This window comes from Idiotropiscis lumnitzeri, chromosome 9, assembly GCF_059441095.1.
Source record: "Idiotropiscis lumnitzeri isolate Australia: NSW breed Sydney's pygmy pipehorse chromosome 9, RoL_Ilum_1.0, whole genome shotgun sequence".
NCBI lineage: Eukaryota > Metazoa > Chordata > Actinopteri > Syngnathiformes > Syngnathidae > Idiotropiscis > Idiotropiscis lumnitzeri.
In genome coordinates, this window is record NC_142399.1 from 23,004,814 (window position 1) to 23,023,984 (window position 19,171).

Consider the following 19,171-nt stretch of genomic DNA (forward strand, 5'->3'; position numbering starts at 1 on the left):
GATAGACTCCAAAAGTGTAATGCTGTACTTGTTTTGTGTTATTTTTTCCTTTTTGGGGATATGAGTGGCATGAGAGATGCATGTTAATTGTATTTCTTTGTTTCATTGTGTGGATGTTTGGTGATAGTTTGGGTTTTGGTTTAAAACCATGACTGTAAGGAGTGTGATGGCTAGTGACATCCCTTCCCTGATATTGTTACACTGTTAATATCAGTGTCTCCAACAAATGGCTCGCTCGGTTGTCACCTCCGCTGCTTTAGCCCCTGTGGGACTGCTAATGTTACGTCACTAACATAACATTAAACATAATTGGCTTTTATGCTCTCAAAATGCAGGCTAGCATGCGCCCAGTCTGTGTTAAATACAGAAATAGCACACACAACTGAGACAGCGCCCTTTAACTCGATGTGCCATATGGTCGTGGTAAGCGGTACTAGAGAAATATGGTCAGCTCAAGTCAGTACTGGGTCACAGTTTTTTGGTCCACCTGTTGAGAAGAAACTTGTTGGAGCAATGTTAATAATTGAAAACCATTCAGCCCATAGGTCAAGGGATGAAAACTCGAGAATACTTGTACAACAACATTTTCTCAATGGGGAGAAAAAGCCACTAATATGCTGCCTTTTCTGTTTTTGCAGGAGGAAAACGCGAACCAGAGATGATGCCCTCTTTTGTGAGCTGACTGATAGTGAATGGATAATGGTCTTGTATTGTTACAATTCTAATACAAGGTAGAATACAATTAGTGGATTAAATTTATTTGATTAGCTATCAGTCATATTATGGCTTTGCCAATTATCATATGGGGAATACCACACAAGCTTTGTGACATGCTCCAATTTTAAATTATAGATTGCTAAATTACCAGTGTACCAGTTATCAGCGTACAGTATAATGTATGATTGGTTAATACATAATTTAACAGGATGCTGCTAAATGTGTTGAATAAATGTTCGCCTGTTGGAAAGATTTTTTCCATAAAGGGGTCTCTCTTCACAGGATATTCTTAACTCATTGTTTTTCAAACAAAATCAAAACTCAAACACAAACCCAAGTCAGGGGATGCCAAAGTTTACACGAAACTATTAGCAAAAAGCCTGTGACGAAGTACCGTTGAACATACGTCATTCCTTGACTGTCTTTGGCTGAAGGGAGCAGCTGACATGAGCGTGCGCCATTTGTTTTGTTCCTGTGGAGCCACGTTCCATTTAAACTGTTTCCTGCCAGACCTGTACAAATGTCCATCAGTCAAACATGTCAAGAAACAATTTTCTTTTGATGCCTGAGGTTTTTCATTTCATCACTGTTTTGTGTGTCAAGGGTGCACACTTGACACTTAGGTTACACACATATCAAAAGCTCACCTGCATGCTGCCACCTCAGTTGGACATACTTTCTGACCCAAATAGCAATTAGTGGCGCGCTTCTATGGACTGAACCAATTTAAATTTAGACAATTTGTTTTATTATTTACGATATATATTTTTGGTGAATAAAGTAACAATTGTAAGGTGATGATTGTTGTATAGTTGGTATAGGTTGCAGATATGGCAACCAGAGGAAGTTAAGTTCAATCCTTATTATGAGGGCCATTCTACCGAATTGGGTCAAATTCAGAGTTGGGAAATGTGAGAAATTTGTATATTATTTCAGAAAAACATTTACTAACTTCATGTCGCGTTAGGGATACATACAGAGTAAAAGTACAGTCAAATTTCAAATTACATTTTCTAACCATTCCTAGCTGTCTTATCCTAAAATCTGTTACTACCGAAATGCAGAATTACAGTACTATAAAAAGAATTCTAATACCCAATTATTTTTTTTCAGTTACACATCCTACAGAGTATTTATAGTTTTATCAAAATCAGTCTAAATGAATTTTGAACATAATTTAATATATTTTCCTAAATTTATACTTTTAAATGCTATTTTTCATTACATTGGAAAACGTAGAAAGTTGATCATACTGACTTCAGCAGTCATTGCTTAAAGCACACATACATTTAACCATGCACCTGGCTGCCAGGATGGCCGAGTTGTCTAAGGCGCCGCGTTCAGGACCCAGTCTCCCCAGGAGGCCTGGGTTCGAATCTCGAATTTCCCCATTGTGGGACTAATAAAGGCATTATTATTAATAAAGGGAATATTATTATTATTATTATTATTATGCATCCATTATCTGATCCCAGCTATCTTTGGGCAGTCTGAACTGGTTGCCAGCCAATTGCAGGGCACACATAAGACCAAAAACCCTCTGCGCTCACACCAAGACCCAGGGGCAATTTCGAGTGTCCAATCAACCTGTTACAGCTCCAGCTGTTGTGAAATGCGTTTTATAAATAAAGTTGTATTGTGTGTGTGTTGCCATGCATGTTTTTGGAATGTGGGATGAAACCCACGCAGGTATGGGGAGAACATGCAGATAAGCTGAAGATCATAACTTCAAGTAACCTTATATAATCAGTTTGTGTATTTCTAATCATGTTTTTATACATTAATTGCATTAATGATTGCACACACACACACACCTACACTTTTGCTTCAGAGTTAAGTTTTTGTTGTCTAATCTAAACATTCGTTATGAGTTCATGTTAAGGATGTTTCTATCAAAACAAGCCTGAACAAATGAATCAACCAGCCACGATTGTCTTTCATCACACGCGGAGCAGCCCCCTGCAGTCAGAGGAGAAGCTGGAGCGTCCTGCTCCCCGCATGGTTTTTATTTGCATCATAGCGTAAGCAATTTGAATATGCAACTCATACAGAATGGAAAAATTGAACATTGACTTCATCACACTCGCCCACACTCTTCCTGCTTAGTCTAACAGTTTCAGCTTACAAGACATCTTTTGGTTCACACTTCTGCTAGGTTTAAGCTGAACGGTTTTCTGTTCTTCTCCCAGCGCAGACACTTCTGCTAATTCTAACCGCAAAAAGGAGCAAGTTCACTTGAACTTCATTTGACACTTGAGCTTCATTTGACCTGTGAGCATAGTTTGAAACTTGATAACATGACAAAACTTAAACTTCTTTAACAGTTAAGTTTCTATTTCCTTGATTTTGTTGTAAGCCATGATGAGCTAGTTTCTGTTTCGTTATGAGTCTGCTTCAGGCTCTAATAAAAGAGGAGTCGGCAGGGCGGGAGGACAGGGAGTCCTACGGAGCTGCGAGCAGGTCAGCTGCTCGCTCTCTGTTCCTCCCTCCCTGTCGGACGGTAAAAATGAACAACCTTGCCTGGTTCCTTCTGGCCTTGGTCATTTCAGTAAGCTCTCACAAACGGTCTCAGGGCATTTAAACCTGACAAAACTTCACACAGGAAGGTCATCTGTCTCACCGTGAGGCCATCGTGCTAACCAGTCGACCACCGCGCCGCCCTTACACTTAACTAATGAATCATTAATTCATCCATCCATCGCTTTGTCCTGTGATCAGGGGCTGCGAATGCTCATTTCAGCCCACTTAGGACAAATGCAGGGTCCATGCTGAATAGGTCAACTGTCCATCAAGTGCATATTTCATTGAAGAAATAACAGTGGGTTTGTCTTCTATACGAGAGTTAAATTGGAATGAAAAACGTTTTTTTTTAAATACATAAATTTAACAAAATTTTAGTTTGGTTACTAGTCTCCCCAGGCAGACTCACTGCCTAACCAGCATAAAAAAGAAATTGGAAAGGAAGGAAATCTTGTTGATAATGACGATGGGTTCCTTTATTGCAAAAAACACGGTGCTATATGTATTGCAAGAGCATCTTGACATGCATCAAGAGTCCATCATAGATTAATATAACGGAGAGAAGAAATATTTTTCAGCCTCGATTATTAAACACATGAGAAGTACTGAAGGTTTTTTTTTTCTTTCATTTGTGCCGCTCACCGCTACAAATTGGCACCGGGCCGTGAGCTTGTCCCTGGAATACCAAACTCGTACTAACTCTGTGGTCAGAACTTTCAATTTTGCCTCATGTCGTGAATTACCTTCACCTCCTGGGCAGCTGTTGGAGAGGTGAGAATAACATAAGAACATAGTATATGCCAGCTACAGTATATATTCTAGATATCTACTCTTCCCATCTACTAGATGGGAAACGGAGGACTAAAAGGTTTAACGTTTTCACACATGTAATTTAACAAAATATTTGTTTTTGGTCACGAGCTGTGGGTTGCGACCGAAAGAACAAGATCTCGGATACAAGCGGCCGAAATGAGTTTCCTCCGCAGGGTGTCTGGGCTCTCCCTTAGAGATAGGGTGAGAAGCTCGGCCATCCGGGAGGGACTCAGTGTCGAGCCGCTGCTCCTCCACGTAGAGAGGAGCCAGATGAGGTGGCTCGGGCATCTGTTTAGGATGCCTCCTGGACGCCTCCCTGGTGAGGTGTTCCGGGCATGTCCCACCGGCAGGAGGCCCAGATGACGACCCAGGACACGCTGGAGAGACTACGTCTCCCGGCTGGCCTGGGAACGCCTGGGCATCCCTCCGGCAGAGCTGGAAGATGTGGCTGGGGAGTGGGAAGTCTGAGCTTCCCTGCTTAACTCATTAAATACCAGCCATTTTCACTGGAGCAACCCGCTCAATCCCAGCGTTTTCCTGGGTTTTGACTAATATTGCAAGGCCCACAGAATATTGTATTCTAATGCTATATAGACACATGGAGCACACCAAAAGAAAGATGAGACTCTCTTCTTTCAACAGAAAAAAAAAGTTTGTTTCTATCTTTTTCCATTCTTGAGCAATCGCCATTTGAAAATAGCTAAATTTCATGAAAACTCCAATCCCTGGGGAAAAAACGGAGAAAATGAGCTTTTTGTAAACTGATGCATTTCGACCATAATTTGAACTTTGACACTATTATTTATGGCTTTTATGACACCTCTAACATCTAAATAATGCATGCCTTCTATAAAATACCAAAGAAAAGCACAAAAAATATGTTTTTGATAACAAAATAAATTTATTTGCACATAACAGAAAACGACTGAACTGTTGAACTATGTACAAAAATGAAATACATCAGTGTCATACATACTTTTTTTTTGTGTGATATAAAATAAAACAGTTGCCTTGATGCAAGGGCACACAACATTTTTTCGATTTTCCTCGGTTGCCATCCAGTGTGTGTGACGCCACCCGGAACCACTGCTTCCTGATGCACAACCTGTAAATATAAACAATTGGAAATATATATTTATTATAATTTACCTTTCTTTGCACCAACAAGACGAGGAGGAACCTTCTTGCCGCGGGATGCACAATCTGTGAATTGTAGAAAGTTTGTATGATTACTACACCATTCAGTATTGCTTCCTCGTCGGGGAGGAGTCACGCTTGCTTGAAGTGCACATTCGCTCGCATACTTCCTAGTCGGAGTTGAGCTATGCTCGCGTCTAACTACACATTCACGCAACATATTCTTCCCGCAAGATGCATGATATGTAAAATAAGTGGATATAAGGGCTAACCACATGTTCAATTGTAACTTGCGAGCGTTTATTTCCCTGTTCGGGAGGAGTTATGCTTGCTTGGAAGCGCACATTTGCTCGCTCACTTCCTATGCTCGCGTCTAACTACACATTTACGCGACATATTCTGCGCGCAAGATGCGTGATATGTACAATAGATGCATGATGGCTAAACACATGTTCAATTGTAACTTGCGAGCGTTTACTTCCTCGTCGGCGAGGACTTATGCTCGCGTGTGATTGTGCAATAGAGGCGGCCGGACAAGGAAGTCAGCGAGCAAGCTCGCGTCTAACTACACATTCACGCAACATTTTCTTCCCGCAAGATGCATGATATGTAAAATAAGTGGATATAAGGGCTAACCGCGTGTTCAATTGTAACTTGCGAGCGTTTATTTCCCTGTTCGGGAGGAGTTATGCTCGCGTGTAATTGTGCAATAGAGGCGGCCGGACGAGGAAGTCAGCGAGCAAGCTCGCGTCTAACTGCACATTGACGCGACATTTTCTGTCCGCAAGATGCATGATATGTACAATAAAAGCATTAGGGCTAAAACCACATGTTCAATGGTAACTTGTGAGCGCTTACCTCCTCGTTCGTTGGGGATCTGGTGAGGACTCTCGGCTGCTTTGGCTATTGTCCGAAGGCAGGCGATGCAGGCCGCAAGGCACGCGCAGCCTCTTTAGACGCCTCTTTGTTGTGACGACGATGAAGCGTCATCCTCTCAACCAAAGCGTCTCCAAAGCCTTGATGCTTTTAGGAAGCTTTTTTTTACAAAAAAACATTCCTCGATCGTCATTTGCTTGGAGGATTTCATTACTAACGCTACTAATGCGACTGCTGCTAGTGCTGCTGCTACCCACGCTGCTCTCCACGCTTATAAGTCTACCCCAGGATCCCGCCCCCCCATTTGTACCTCTGGCGCAGATTCAAGGCGAATTTTCTGCACCTCTGCCCCCTGCTGGGTTATTTTTACATGATTCACAATGCGGACAAGGCTGATTCTCAGTCAGAGGTTGCATCAGACCCTTATGTACACTATGACGCAAAAAAAAAAAAAAAAAAACGTATTTATACGTCTTTGGTAGAAGGCGCCATTGCTTTAAAAGACGTATTTATACGTCCAAGGGAGTAAATGAGTTAAGCTGCTGCCCCCGCGACCCGACCCCGGATAAGCGGCGGATAATGGATGGATGGATGGATTTGTAAGGAGAAAACAAACCCTCTTCTACATCTCCAATAATCCCAGGATAAGGCTTATCTAATGCACCACTTTCCAACAAGGTCTTCAGTGATGACTTCAACTGGACAGACTCTCCTTACTCTCTGAGATAAAGTGTTTCTTTACTGTATACACGTTTCACCTTATAGCTAGAGAACTTGTGTTTTTCCTGAGCAGAAACCTGTCACGAAAAACAAGGGTCTTGTTGTTATGATCTGGAACTTTGTGCTGCATTAATTCCTTCTGAGTCGTCGTTCTTTTTTTTTTTTTAAGATAGACTCGGCTGTGGCCATGTTTCCAACATTTTTCGTTACCACACTCCCCCCGTCTGATACATCTAACCATGTGGGACATCAAAGCAAAGATGAGGACTTGCCACGCTCACCTGCTGATACTGCCTATGAGGATTCACTTCATCCGCACCCATCTCCACCCAGTTTACCATCTATACTGCCCCCCTAATCCCAAAGATTTGATTGAGATTTATTAGATCATGCAAATTGTCGGTCTAATTGGGAATTTTCCTCAGCAGTATCAATTCAGTCTAGGTTGGCTCGTATTGAGAAGTCTTAAAGAGAATGTGCAGTATATTTTCATACCCTCTAATATGTGGAAACTAATAATTCTTCTCTTTTACTTTTACCATGGCGCAGCTGTTAGTCCCAACTGTTGGTCGGGTGAATGGATAGTTTTATGTTGAGCCCCAAATACAATGAGTTACGGCCCCGATATCCACTGGGCCTCAACATAGTTTATGTCAGGTCAGGGATTTTGACAGAGGTCCCTGACTTTGCAAGGAATGAATATACAGGAATAGGTCCCGGTTTAGCCGAAATAGTGCCAAGAAGCAACATAAGGGGCGTCCACACCTGCTCTCATCTTGAGGGTTTTGTCTGGCCATGTAAGGCCAAGTAGGATGAGAATGCATATGCAACAAGGGAGAACTGGTTATTTATATCTTCTACCTCGAGAGAGGGCCACCTTTCTTTTGAGGAACTTCTGGCATCAGCTGATTTGACTCCAATGAAATCTTTTTCCACCCACCGGTGTGTCCCAGGAGTTTTTTCCATCACCAATGCAGCCTTGCTTGGCGACCTGTCCGGAGGGAAGCTGGGCCAGACCCGCATACCAACAGCAAAATATACCACAAATGCAATGACAAATTCTGGCCACTCCTTTAACTGATCAGTCATCCTCGTCAAAAAGGAGTCTACTCACTCGTTTGTCAGTGGCCGACTCATTGTGCTCGCCATTGGCTTACTTGCAGTTATGCTCACCAGACTCACTACGTAATGACTTATTGCTGGTGGTAAAGTCCCAGAATTCCTCTTTTTGTCCTGGCTTCAGTCAGATCTTGGGCGTGTTACTACACAGCAGTAGTATCGTGTCCGACTATTTCCAGGATCAACAAACCAGAATCGTTGTAATGATGGAGGAATAACTACACACAACCTGTCTCGTTTGACAGTGTGGAATAAGCGAAGCCTTTAAAACAGGGGAGTCCAAACTGTTTTCACAGGAGGCCAGATTTAGTGTGTTAAAATGTAGGGGACCGACCTTGGTTGACGTTCTTTACATAGAATAATATATTTAAACAAATTTCAGCAAGCCGTTCTGTTTCATGTTTGCTTTTTTATTTTAATTTCAGCGCTCTTAAGCATGTATTTTGGTTCATTTGAAATATGCATATCATATGCAATTGAATATTCACTTAACGTCACTTTTACAGAAGTAATTATACTCTTGAGTGCAAATTACATTTGAAACAAAAAAATCTCACCGTAGCAGTTCAATATTCACAGAAATTTTAAATAACAGAAATGATGAGCAAGTAATAGTCAACAAGTGCATGGCTCATTTGAAATATGACATTAGCAACTATAAATGAGATGATGAAAAACCTCCCTGAATTTAGGACTGATTTTGATCTTAGAAAAACAGAATTTATTCAGAGACTTATTGTAAATGACAAATAACGTGTCTGCTTTAAGGTGATGGGTGATACTGAGATCTGGACTGCAGTACACATGCCAGATCTGGCTCAGAGGCAGTGGTATGGATGCGCAAGATGTCTCGTAAGTGAGTCTGTTAGCCATGTCCTCTCACGGCTCTTACAAATACGTCAACCCAAGCAAGCTTAGCATTTTCTTACCAAGTGCATCCTTGAAGCGCTGGCCCTCGCAGTCAACTTTCCCTTTTTTGTTGATTGTCGCCATTTTAGAAAATTGGGGGCAAGGTTTCGTACGGGCCACCTCTAGTGGGGAAATGAGGAACAACATTTAGTGTGTAAGCTACGTCATGTGCAGGTAACAGGACTGCTGCCCAATGTATTAAGTCTTACTTGTGGGCCAGACGTTATTGATTTTATGACAGGCTGTGGGCCGTTTGAAATTTGACCACGGGCCGGACTTTGGACGTGTCTGCTTTAATACAACGCAAAAAAATTATATTATGTAACAAACATACAGGCAACACAGTAGCAACATATATGAGAGCACATCTTTAACAAATGTGAGAAATTTTTACAAGAAATTATTGTGTGGTTAAAGTTACAGCAGCTTTAATTGTCAAAGTGACGTCATACTTTGAACTAAACTTAAAATAGTCGACATCTTGTGATATTTAGTATTTGGTTCCAATAGACTTTTTTGCAGGTCTTGGCCAGTACACACTCCATGAAATTTTCAAAGAGCTAAGTCAAACGTAAATCCGGGACTAATGCTTTGAAAGTTCCTAGGCGGTGGTCGCGAGCCGGGCGGCACGGTGGCCTGACTGGTTAGTACGATGGCCTCACAGTGAGAGACACCATCGGGCGTGGGATCCCGGCTCCGGCTATCCTGTGTGGAGTTTGCATGTTCTCCCCGTGCTTGCGTGGGTTTCCTCCCACATTCCAAAAACATGCATGGCAGGCCGATTGAACACTCTAAATTGCCCCTAGGTATGAGTGTGAGCACGGATGGTTGTTCGTCTCTGTGTGCCCTGCAATTGGCTGGCAACCAGTTCAGGGTGTTCCCCGCCTACTGCCCGAAGATAGCTGGGATAGGCTCCAGCACCCCCTGCGACCCTAGTGAGGAGAAGCGGTACAGAAGATGAATGGATGGATATCGCGAGCCATTTTTTAAAACTTGCACAAGAAATTAATAAAATGATTTTGCCAGGCCTAATGTGTGTGCAAAGTATCGTGAGTTTTCATTCATGTTTAAAGCCTCAAAATCAGCGTTGGTTTATGTCAGGTTTAAAATGCCCTGACGCCTTTTTGAGACTGAAATAACTTCATAAATATGACTGAAAACCAAAATAAACCAGGCAAAGTTTTCGTTTCGCGCCATTCAGAATGGGAGAGGGAGCCAGGAGGCGAAACAGGCGTCTTGCCAGTTCAATCCCGTACGCCCTCTGGCTCTCACTCTTCGTTCTGTCTTTTTTATTAGAAGAAAATTCATACCTCAGCAGACAATGGGGGTCTGTCTCCAGGGAAACAGGAAAAACATCAATAACTAATCATCAGGAGACAGTAAAGCATCAATAACTAATCATCAGGGACTGCAGCAAGCAGAAAATCACAACTCACAGTGTAAAGGTTACTTTAACTAAACATCATCAGGATACTGTGTCTGTGTGTGTGTTAAAATAACAACGTAAGTGTGTTAAAGCAATTATCTTTGATACAAATAGTGTATAAAAACATGATTAGAAATACACAAATTGTTTACATAAAGTTACTTGAAGTTATTGTGATCTTCAGCTTATCTTACAGTTTATTGATGAAATATTCGTGGCCACAGCCACAGCTTTTAGCAAAAAATGACAAATTTTGTATTTTGACGTCACGAAGACCTAAGCATGCTTCTGGGGAAATATGAGGTAGATTTTGTTCTGTCTGCAAGCTTGGACTATCATCAATATCAAAATTTCGATAAAGTGTGTCCTCCTTTGGGGCAAAGGAAATATAAAACACAATCTTTGATACACCACCCCAGTCACACAGTATTTCGAAATTGACATTTTTCCCCTGTTGTTGTTCCAGGTCTTATTCTAATTTTATATCAGTAATTAAGAGTCATTGTATCGAACATACCTCATAATTAAATACATTACATTTGTACATAAACCATAAATGAACACAATGTAGAATGTTTTTCAAAAACGTTTAATTACGAAACACTGTTTGAAACAATTCCACTAAGACCCACCGCGTCATTGTAATAGATCTCGGTCACATTATTTCACTCCGTCTCAGGAAAGTCCAGTACATTAAGGAATCGCTGACACTTCGCCATGAGGACTTTGATCCCTTCTGTGACAAGGACATTTGGGGGCAAGATTCCAGTTGACTCCACAGAAACTGAAAATGAAACCATTCAATCAATATTCCATATTTACTATTAAAGTATTGCAAAGCAAATATTTCGCAGTGTGACCTACTGTATGTATGAACCAAGCAGGTGTGGGCCTGTTGGGTATTCCACTAAATAATCATGGATTAAGGCAGCAGTTCTCAAATAGTGGGGGCGCGCCCCCCTCAGAATCGCACCTGGGAAACATGCTTTTTTTTCCCACCGTAGTACGGCTGAACGATGTATGGTTTTGGAACCGAAATTGCAATCTCAGTCAACGCAAATTTAAGATCGTCAAAGCTGTGCTTTATGCCCCTAGTTCGCGCAGTAGGTCTCGCAGTACTGATTTATTAAAAAAAAAAAAAAAAAAAGCGTTGCCCTGTCGCTCGTTGTCCCGGAAGTAAAGCTACTTGAATACTAGCTGCTAAGCTATCTTGCGCCGCAGCAGTATGAGCTTTATTTGTACTATATCTAAGTCCATGCACAGCAGCAGCAACGAGCTGTGCAATGACAAATATATGACCCTGCATCCAAGAAGCGTTCTAAACGAGGCGGCGAACGAGGCGGCGCTAAGCGTGCTAATCGCTAAAATTAATTACAGAGTATTAAGTGCTTCGATGTATGCTTGACTTTTAACAGAAGTCTGACTCGAACTGCGTTTGGGCGGAGAGCCAGCAGCTATGAACCGAAATGTTTTATTGCAACCATTGCGTATCTAAACATAAAATAAGACGACGGCTACGTTAGCAATTTAGCAGATGCTCTCAGACCGGAACGCAGAAATGGATGACGTCACCATGACGAAGAGGTTCAACGTCAAACGTATAGTAAATATTTGTCATATCAATATTGTATTGAGTTTCCTCTCAATAATAGTTCTCAAAATTATATTTCTGATAAATTTAGCTTTGCTAAGGAACATTTTATTGACAATCTAACATCAATATACAATGAACATGTACATTCGTACAAAATGTAAAAGAAATTGGTGGTGGGAGGGCGCAAATTATTTTCTTGTTGGTAGGGGGGGCGTGACAGAAAATAATTGAGAAGCACTGGTTTATGACAACTTCACCTCATTCAATCCATAAAACGTTATATAAACATGTTCAAAATCTTAGTCCCCGCCTCTCGAAGACGTAGCTATAAGTCTTAGCCTTTTTTTTTTTTGCATCGTAGCGCAGAGATGACGGAGAATCACCCTTGTCTGCATTGGCAAGCATGAAAATTCGACCAGGAGGTGGCAATGGTGTAAGAGATCTGTCAGGATCACGCTGCAGAAGAAGATTTTAGTGGGGGAGGAGTGTTGGAGAAGAGTTATGGAAGAGTGTGCATCTGGAGCCAGGCCTGGGGGTGGCCGAAGAGGCAACCTGGATCCCTCTTCCCAAGGGCTCACCACTTGTGGGAGGGGCCAAAGGGGCTCGGTGTTATGTGAGCCGGGCAGCGGCAAGAGGCAGGGACCTTGGCGCTCCGACCCCCGGCTACAGAAACTAGCTATTGGGACATGGAATGTCACCTCTCCGGCGGGAAAGGAGAAGGAGCTGGTGTAAGAGGCAGAGAAGTTCCGACTTCACATAGTCTGGCTCCACACACAGCTTGGGCTCTGGTACCAGCGGTTGGACACTCTTCCACTCTGGAGTTGCCGAAGGCGAGAGGCAGGTGTGGGCATACTCATTGTCCCCCGGCTTGGCGACTAAACATTGGGGTTCACCCCGGTGACAAGTGGGTAGTCTCCCTGCACCTTAAAGTCTTCAAGTGATGGTTCAGGCTGTCAGCCAAAAGACATCACTTTCACTGCGACCACTAGGTGACGCAGCAAACAGTGGACTTCCTGCAGCTGTTTATTACCAGCGACCTGCTCCTGCGCATCACGGATGGCACAAATCTCTTTGGTGACAATTATTTTGAGGCAAAACCCAGCAATATGTACTACTCTCTAAACAAAGTAAAATATTTGACACCCACCGCGAAAACAGCCACGCCAAAGCAATAATGCCAGCTCTGCAAAGTGCAGTGAAACACAAATATGGTGTAGACGTGTAGTAACTTTTTCCTGTGAGGGCCACAAACAACAGTAACAGTAACAGTAAACGGGTGACGATTGCAGGAGTGCCTAAATGTAAAGATTTATTGTATTCCAGAAAGCTACAATCAAATAACCCTTTCTGGATTCTTCACAGATAAAAAAGTCAGAAAATAAATAATAATACTATTTATGAAATAAATAACCAAATAACACTCTCTAGATTCTTCACTGATAAGAAATCCATGGAACATCAACTTTCAGTTGTGCCAGGCAGAGTCTTAACAGGTCCAAGTTCAGCTTAGTTGTCAGAGCAGAATCTCTTTACTTAAATGACTCATATAAGGAGTCTCTCAAAGTTGTTGTATTCCTTCCTTATACTCCTTTTGTAGGATCCAGTAGGCTTATAGACATTGCTGTTTGCAGCTCTCACTCTCAAACCACTTCCCTGCGAAAACCACAAAGCAAGCAGGCTGAGAAACTGAACTAAGTGATACAGCATTTACACAGCACAACCAGTACCACTACCAGTATGGCTGGGGAGATGGATTTTATCCCAGTAGATTTTATTTTTTTATTATATTTGATTATATTTTGTTTATACTCAGAATGACTCGTTCAAGTCAGAAAAGTGAGCTTGTATGTCCATCAGTGTGAACTGTGGGCCTGCATCTGGCTAGTGAGAAGTTGAATGTCAGGTTCCATTCTAGTCACTGCCAGTCTCAAACAGTGATGCAGATGTTCATCTGTCAATCTTAATCTCATTGGAGTTTTCATCAGTTTCATGCGTGAAAAGGTTTGCTCACAGATATACGTGCTGCCAAAAAGTATTGACATCTTCATTGCGTGTTTTCTGACGTCAGGGTACGTGTTGTTTGGGAGGGCGGCATAGAAGTCAATGAGACTTGAATGCGTCTTTCAGAACATCACAGCTCTGTAACTCAGCCAATTCAAACTGATAAGAAGGCTGGGCTTCATCAATATCGGCAACAAATGGATTCTGGAAAAGACAGATTTCTTTTGCATAAACGTAGTTCACGGAATTGCACACCAAACTCAGCCTTCAGCACTTTTCAGCTCGAAAGGGGTTCTTTGCAGATAGGTTTTGTGTAGCAGAGAGATGGATGAAGCTGTGCTTTTTCACTTGTCCCAAAAAGCAGCTCTAGTTTCACCTCAAATGCTTTTATGTGGGAATACAGGTCACAAATTAGTTTCCCCTGGCATTGTAGTTGCAAGTTAAAGCTGTTCCGCATTTCTGTCATGTATATCAGCTCTTTTGTTTGGTGAATGAAGAAATTTGTTAATTTCGGGTAGAAGCTTGTAAAAACACCACAAAACTTTTCCCTTGCTTAACCAACGGACCTTTGTGTAGTACAGCACGTGTCCGTGCGCAGATTCCAGTTCAAACAGGAATTATGGGAACCAGTGTTGTTTTTGGCAGGCATTTTAGATTTAGTCTTAGTCATTTGGACCAAAATGCTTATTAGTTTTCGTCAGATTTATAGTCATTCCTATTCGCGATAGTTTTAGTCGGCGAAAACTCAAAAAAGTTTTAGTCTAGTTTTTGAAAATTTATTCGACCAAAACACAAAAAGGTTTTAGTCCGTTTTAGTCAAAAATAGCATTATTAAGGATTATGCATTACAAACATAACGTAACAGTGTAATCAATGCTCATTGCTCCAAAATAAGTCGAGAACCAAAACTTTTTATTTGGCAACTGTTGTCGCTTTAATTCACTTAAAGCAACATAAAATAAAAATGTTTGAACAACACAAACTTTTAGTAGACTTGTTCTATAGTACAGTAGCACAAGTACAAACTCTATCAAACATATGTCTTGTATGGTGGTACCAGCTTGCGGTTCTCAGAGCGAAGTAGCCTTGCGAGTGTCACTGTCGCCATGGGTCCGTCAAAGGAACGCGTGTCAGTGTTTGTGAGCAGAGACGAATGACAGCAGACGTGTTCGTGCGACACCGTGCGTGTGCGGCGCATGCGCCCTGCATGCTGTCCCGGTGGTGGGCGTGCCCAAACGAAAGATAGGTTGCACTTCATTGCAATGTTTTGAAAGACAGATCACATGTACAACATAAAGGGATATCATAATTTTGAGCGTTTGACGAACCACACTAAAGGATTTTATACGATTGACTACAAATTACATGTATTCAGTTTAATGCAATAAAGATATCTGCTGATTGTGCTTTGATTCGATGTGCAGTGGAAGGTCAGGGCAGGCTGTGTGAAATGCGTAGGTGGCAGATATTTTTTGTACAGGACGAGCCGCACTTCTGATAACGGGGGTACTGACGCAGGCCTCCCCGACATCAAAGCGCTGCTGTGTGAGATTGGACGAGCCGACACGTCATCCTGCGGGCAGAAGACGTCCACTACGAGAAAGCTAAAGTAAACTGCAGATGACACATAGCCAGTAGTAGAATAGTAGGATATCTTTGCTTTGTTTGCTGAAATGTATAAATGATCCTGGGCAACTCGGGGGGGGGGGGTGTCCTCTGTTGGGTACAGGGTCGCGCAGAGATGTAATGGAAGGAACCGAGCCCCAGGCTTTGTATTAGATCTCCTGTTAGGAATAAATCCACTCCCGTGTGAAGTTGCCGGCTTCCTGGTCATTTCTCTCTCAAAACGAGCGCGCACAATTGTTGGATGAATGTAGGTCGTGTTTGGTTAATTTAATTGGAGTCAGATAACTAATTCGAACACTTTGGTAAACTTTTGGTACATTTAAAGTTAATAATTCCAACAACACGCAAATTATTTTGTACTGTCTCATCAACGAAAATTTCATGTACGTCATGTCATGTTTTCGTCATCAAATAACCTCGTTTAGCTCGCCATCGTCTCAATATCATCATGAAAAAAAGGGGCGTTAACGAAATATTTTCATCATCGTTGACAAAAACAACACTGCTTGGAACTGCCTGTGTAAGTCCCTTTGTTCTGATGACGTTTATGCATGACACCACAAGCTTCATGACAGAATCTCACGTCAAAACTTTGCAGCACAGTGCTTTCTGGTGAATTAAACAGTGGACTTGTAGCGGGGCGGTGAGAGCCCGTTCTTCCATCTCCCGGTTCATCTCAAAGTTTGCACTAACTCCATGAATAAAAATGAGCAGCTGTGCGGTGTCATGCACGTCTGTGCTCTCATCCGCTGTTAATGGGAAAAAAAATACAATTCTTGCAGCTGGACATAAACATTAGCCCAGACTTCGTCAAGTCTAGTGACTGTACTCGCTGATAGACTCAAGGGCCTTGAAGACATCTTTCTTCTCGGGACAGACCTCCTCAGCAACAACGTTAATTTCTTGACAAACTCTCCATCAGTTAAAGGTTTACCACTGCTTGATATCAGTTGAGCAACTCGAAAGTTGGTCCGAATAGATGACTGGTTCAAGTGGGCTTGGCGTACAAATGTACTCTGCTGAGCTAACGGTCCACTTTTTAGCTTTGAGAGTTTGTCTGCTTGCATTTGGCCTTGCACGCAATCATATGGGTCTTTGTGACGGGATTAATAGTGTCGCCGCAGATTGTAGAATTTGAATACCACCACCGCCTCTTGACAGAGGAGACAAACAGCCTTTTCTTTGTTTTGAACAAAAAAATAGTTTGTCCACCGCATGTTAAATGCACTGCATTCTGAATCTTACCTAATCTTTTTGCTATCATTCCGCTCTCTCTTTGGGAGGGGCCGGTTTAAATAATTTTTTCTGTGGTTTGCCAGATATGGGGCACAGACTGCAGAAGGGTGGAACAGAATGTCACGTTATATGCATGTATAGATACTAACTAATAGTTAATAATGAAAATAGTTCCTAACCATGGAACATTTTATTGCAAAAGTCTAACATTATTATGAAATACTAATACACATATGTGAAAAAAATGTTCTCTGGTATTGTGCAGAGGGCTGGACCAAATGTGGGGGCGGGTTGTATACGGCCCACGGGCCGTGGTTTGGGCACCACTGCCTTGTACCAAGGCAATTGTTTTAGTGTATACCACACGAAAAAAAAAATCTATTGGAGGGGCAGGCGGGGGTGTACACGCACGCACAAACACATTTGCACTGTCGCTCACGTCCTTCTGCATATAGTTCATTTCAGTAGTTCAATAAAAAAAATAATGTGCTAAACAGTGTTGTTTTCGTCAACAATGACGATGATGAAAATATTTTGTGAACCCAATTTTTTCATGACATCTGTTTGTAATAATCCTTCGTAGTCCATCAGAAAGTATTTGTTGTTGGGTAGAAACCTTGTATGCCTATTTTTAACTAAAACGGACTAAGACCTTGAGTTTTTGTCAACGAAATTTACAAAAACTAAACTAAAACTTTTTTTTAGTTTCCGGAATCAGTCCCCCCTGGTAACTTTCCTACTGCGTAAGTGGTCAGTGAATGCACCTCGAGTCCGACGCAGAACGCGAGTGACTTTATTTTTTTATTCTTTTGCTACTCTTGACGCGGCTATCGGTGGTTATAAAAAATAAACAAATCAGTCAATTGGAATACAATTACATGTTCTCTAACAGGATACCACCTATGTGTATGTTGACACTTAATTTGATCTCGCTGGAAACACGATCGCCCAATTCACTCATCCTCTCCCCTTTTCATCGTGTTTTGATCACTGAAATTCCTTTATGGAAGCTTCATTGATTGCGAAATTTCTTTGGTCTAACTAATGCAAATGCAGGTAATTCCCCCCCGAGCCAAACGCTTACTCTACGTGTTGAATTGTAGCGAATGGTGTGCTGAAAACCACACCGACTAAGACTGCCACTTTTATGGAAACCCTAGTTTAAATTACAGCAAATGAAAAACACAAACTCATACATTATTCGTGCCTTTCAATGAAAACAAACGTAGTAACATCGCGCCGCCTTCAGTCAATGCGTGCGCGCAGGGTATACAGATTTTGGCAGGGGGTAAGTACTTTGGCACGACACCGGCGTGCGTGAGCGGAGCGCGAGGCTGTCAGTTATGAATGAATAAATAAATAAATGAAAAATGCCACCTTTCATTTCACAGAGCACACCGGACTGCGTACCAGCAGGTAAAAGTCTAAATAATTAAATAAATACAAAAAGAAGTAATTGAATAAATACAAAAATAATGGCTGGAGAATAAAAAAATAATACGTTTTAATCATATTTTTTTTGTTATAACATGAATTTCACTCTCTCTCTCTACCCGTATATATATATATATATATATATTTTTTTTTTTTAAATTTATTTATTTTTTTTAAGCATTTTTGAAGGTGTGCCGCTACTTCGCACCTATATATAATTATATATAGGTGCGAAGTATATATATATATATATATATATATATATATATATATATACACACTTTTTTTTGGTTTTTTTTTAAGGTGCGACGCTACTTCGCGGATTTTCAGTTTTCGCGGGTGGTCTCGGTCCCCATTAACCGCGATAACCGGGGGTTCACTGTATATATATTAAGTATTTTTTCATTTTGCATGCCAGTCTTTATTAACAAGCACGAGGCATGTGCTAATGCTATCAAAGCTGGTATCAAGAGAAGTCATTCGCTTTGAAGCTAAACCATAATTTTTTTACTTGAAATAGAGCCATTTTCTAAAATAAATATTGGATATACACATTAATTTTACCTGTGATGCTTATCTTGAGCACCAAGACACTCCATCCATCTCAGTAAGTGTATGGAGGAATCGCGACTCGATAACTTCCCCTGTGACCTGCCTCTAATCTAGGTGACGTCTTACGAAATTAGAAATGTTAAACCAAACAATTATGATACATATTCACAGTGAAACAATTCCAACCCAAATCATTACTATTACAGATACTAATCGTTAATCGCGCAAAACTATTTTTAACAGTTATATTACTCCATACTCCAGCTTTCCATGCCCTTTAACAAGTATAAGCAATACCGTATATAAAATGGATATAATGATTTAATTTAAAAGCTATCAGACTGGAACATTTGATCAAATAGTTTGACGTTTCCTTGTAACTTTTCCTGAATTGTAGATTAATACTTAAGTCATTTACATTATTAAAAAATATTGATGGGATTATTAGTTAAATAATAAGAATACAAACAATACGTTTTACTTTCTATTTC

The 19,171-nt window shown here is 41.3% G+C and overlaps 2 protein-coding genes and 1 long non-coding RNA gene across 3 annotated transcripts in view; 1 reads left to right on the forward strand and 2 right to left on the reverse strand.

Moving 5' to 3' along the window:
• ddx51 (DEAD (Asp-Glu-Ala-Asp) box polypeptide 51) overlaps window positions 1-2,360 on the forward strand; it is a 43,849-nt gene extending 41,489 nt beyond the window's left edge. The window contains exon 16 of the mRNA XM_088304639.1: window positions 639-2,360. Coding sequence (XP_088160765.1) covers window positions 639-662 — 24 coding nt within the window. The 3' untranslated portion in view covers window positions 663-2,360. The remainder of the gene's footprint in view (window positions 1-638) is intronic.
• A 287-nt stretch (window positions 2,361-2,647) lies between these two features.
• On the reverse strand, window positions 2,648-6,355 carry LOC148331452 (uncharacterized). The gene is made up of 2 exons (XR_015845064.1): window positions 6,046-6,355; window positions 2,648-5,253 (listed from the first exon to the last, which is right to left on the reverse strand). It is a non-coding gene; the product is annotated as an uncharacterized LOC148331452 (long non-coding RNA).
• Window positions 6,356-10,810: 4,455 nt separating this feature from the next.
• polr1c (RNA polymerase I and III subunit C) overlaps window positions 10,811-19,171 on the reverse strand; it is a 71,726-nt gene continuing 63,365 nt past the window's right edge. Inside the window, exon 8 of the mRNA XM_088304641.1 lies at window positions 10,811-11,021. Coding sequence (XP_088160767.1) covers window positions 10,903-11,021 — 119 coding nt within the window. The 3' untranslated portion in view covers window positions 10,811-10,902. The remainder of the gene's footprint in view (window positions 11,022-19,171) is intronic.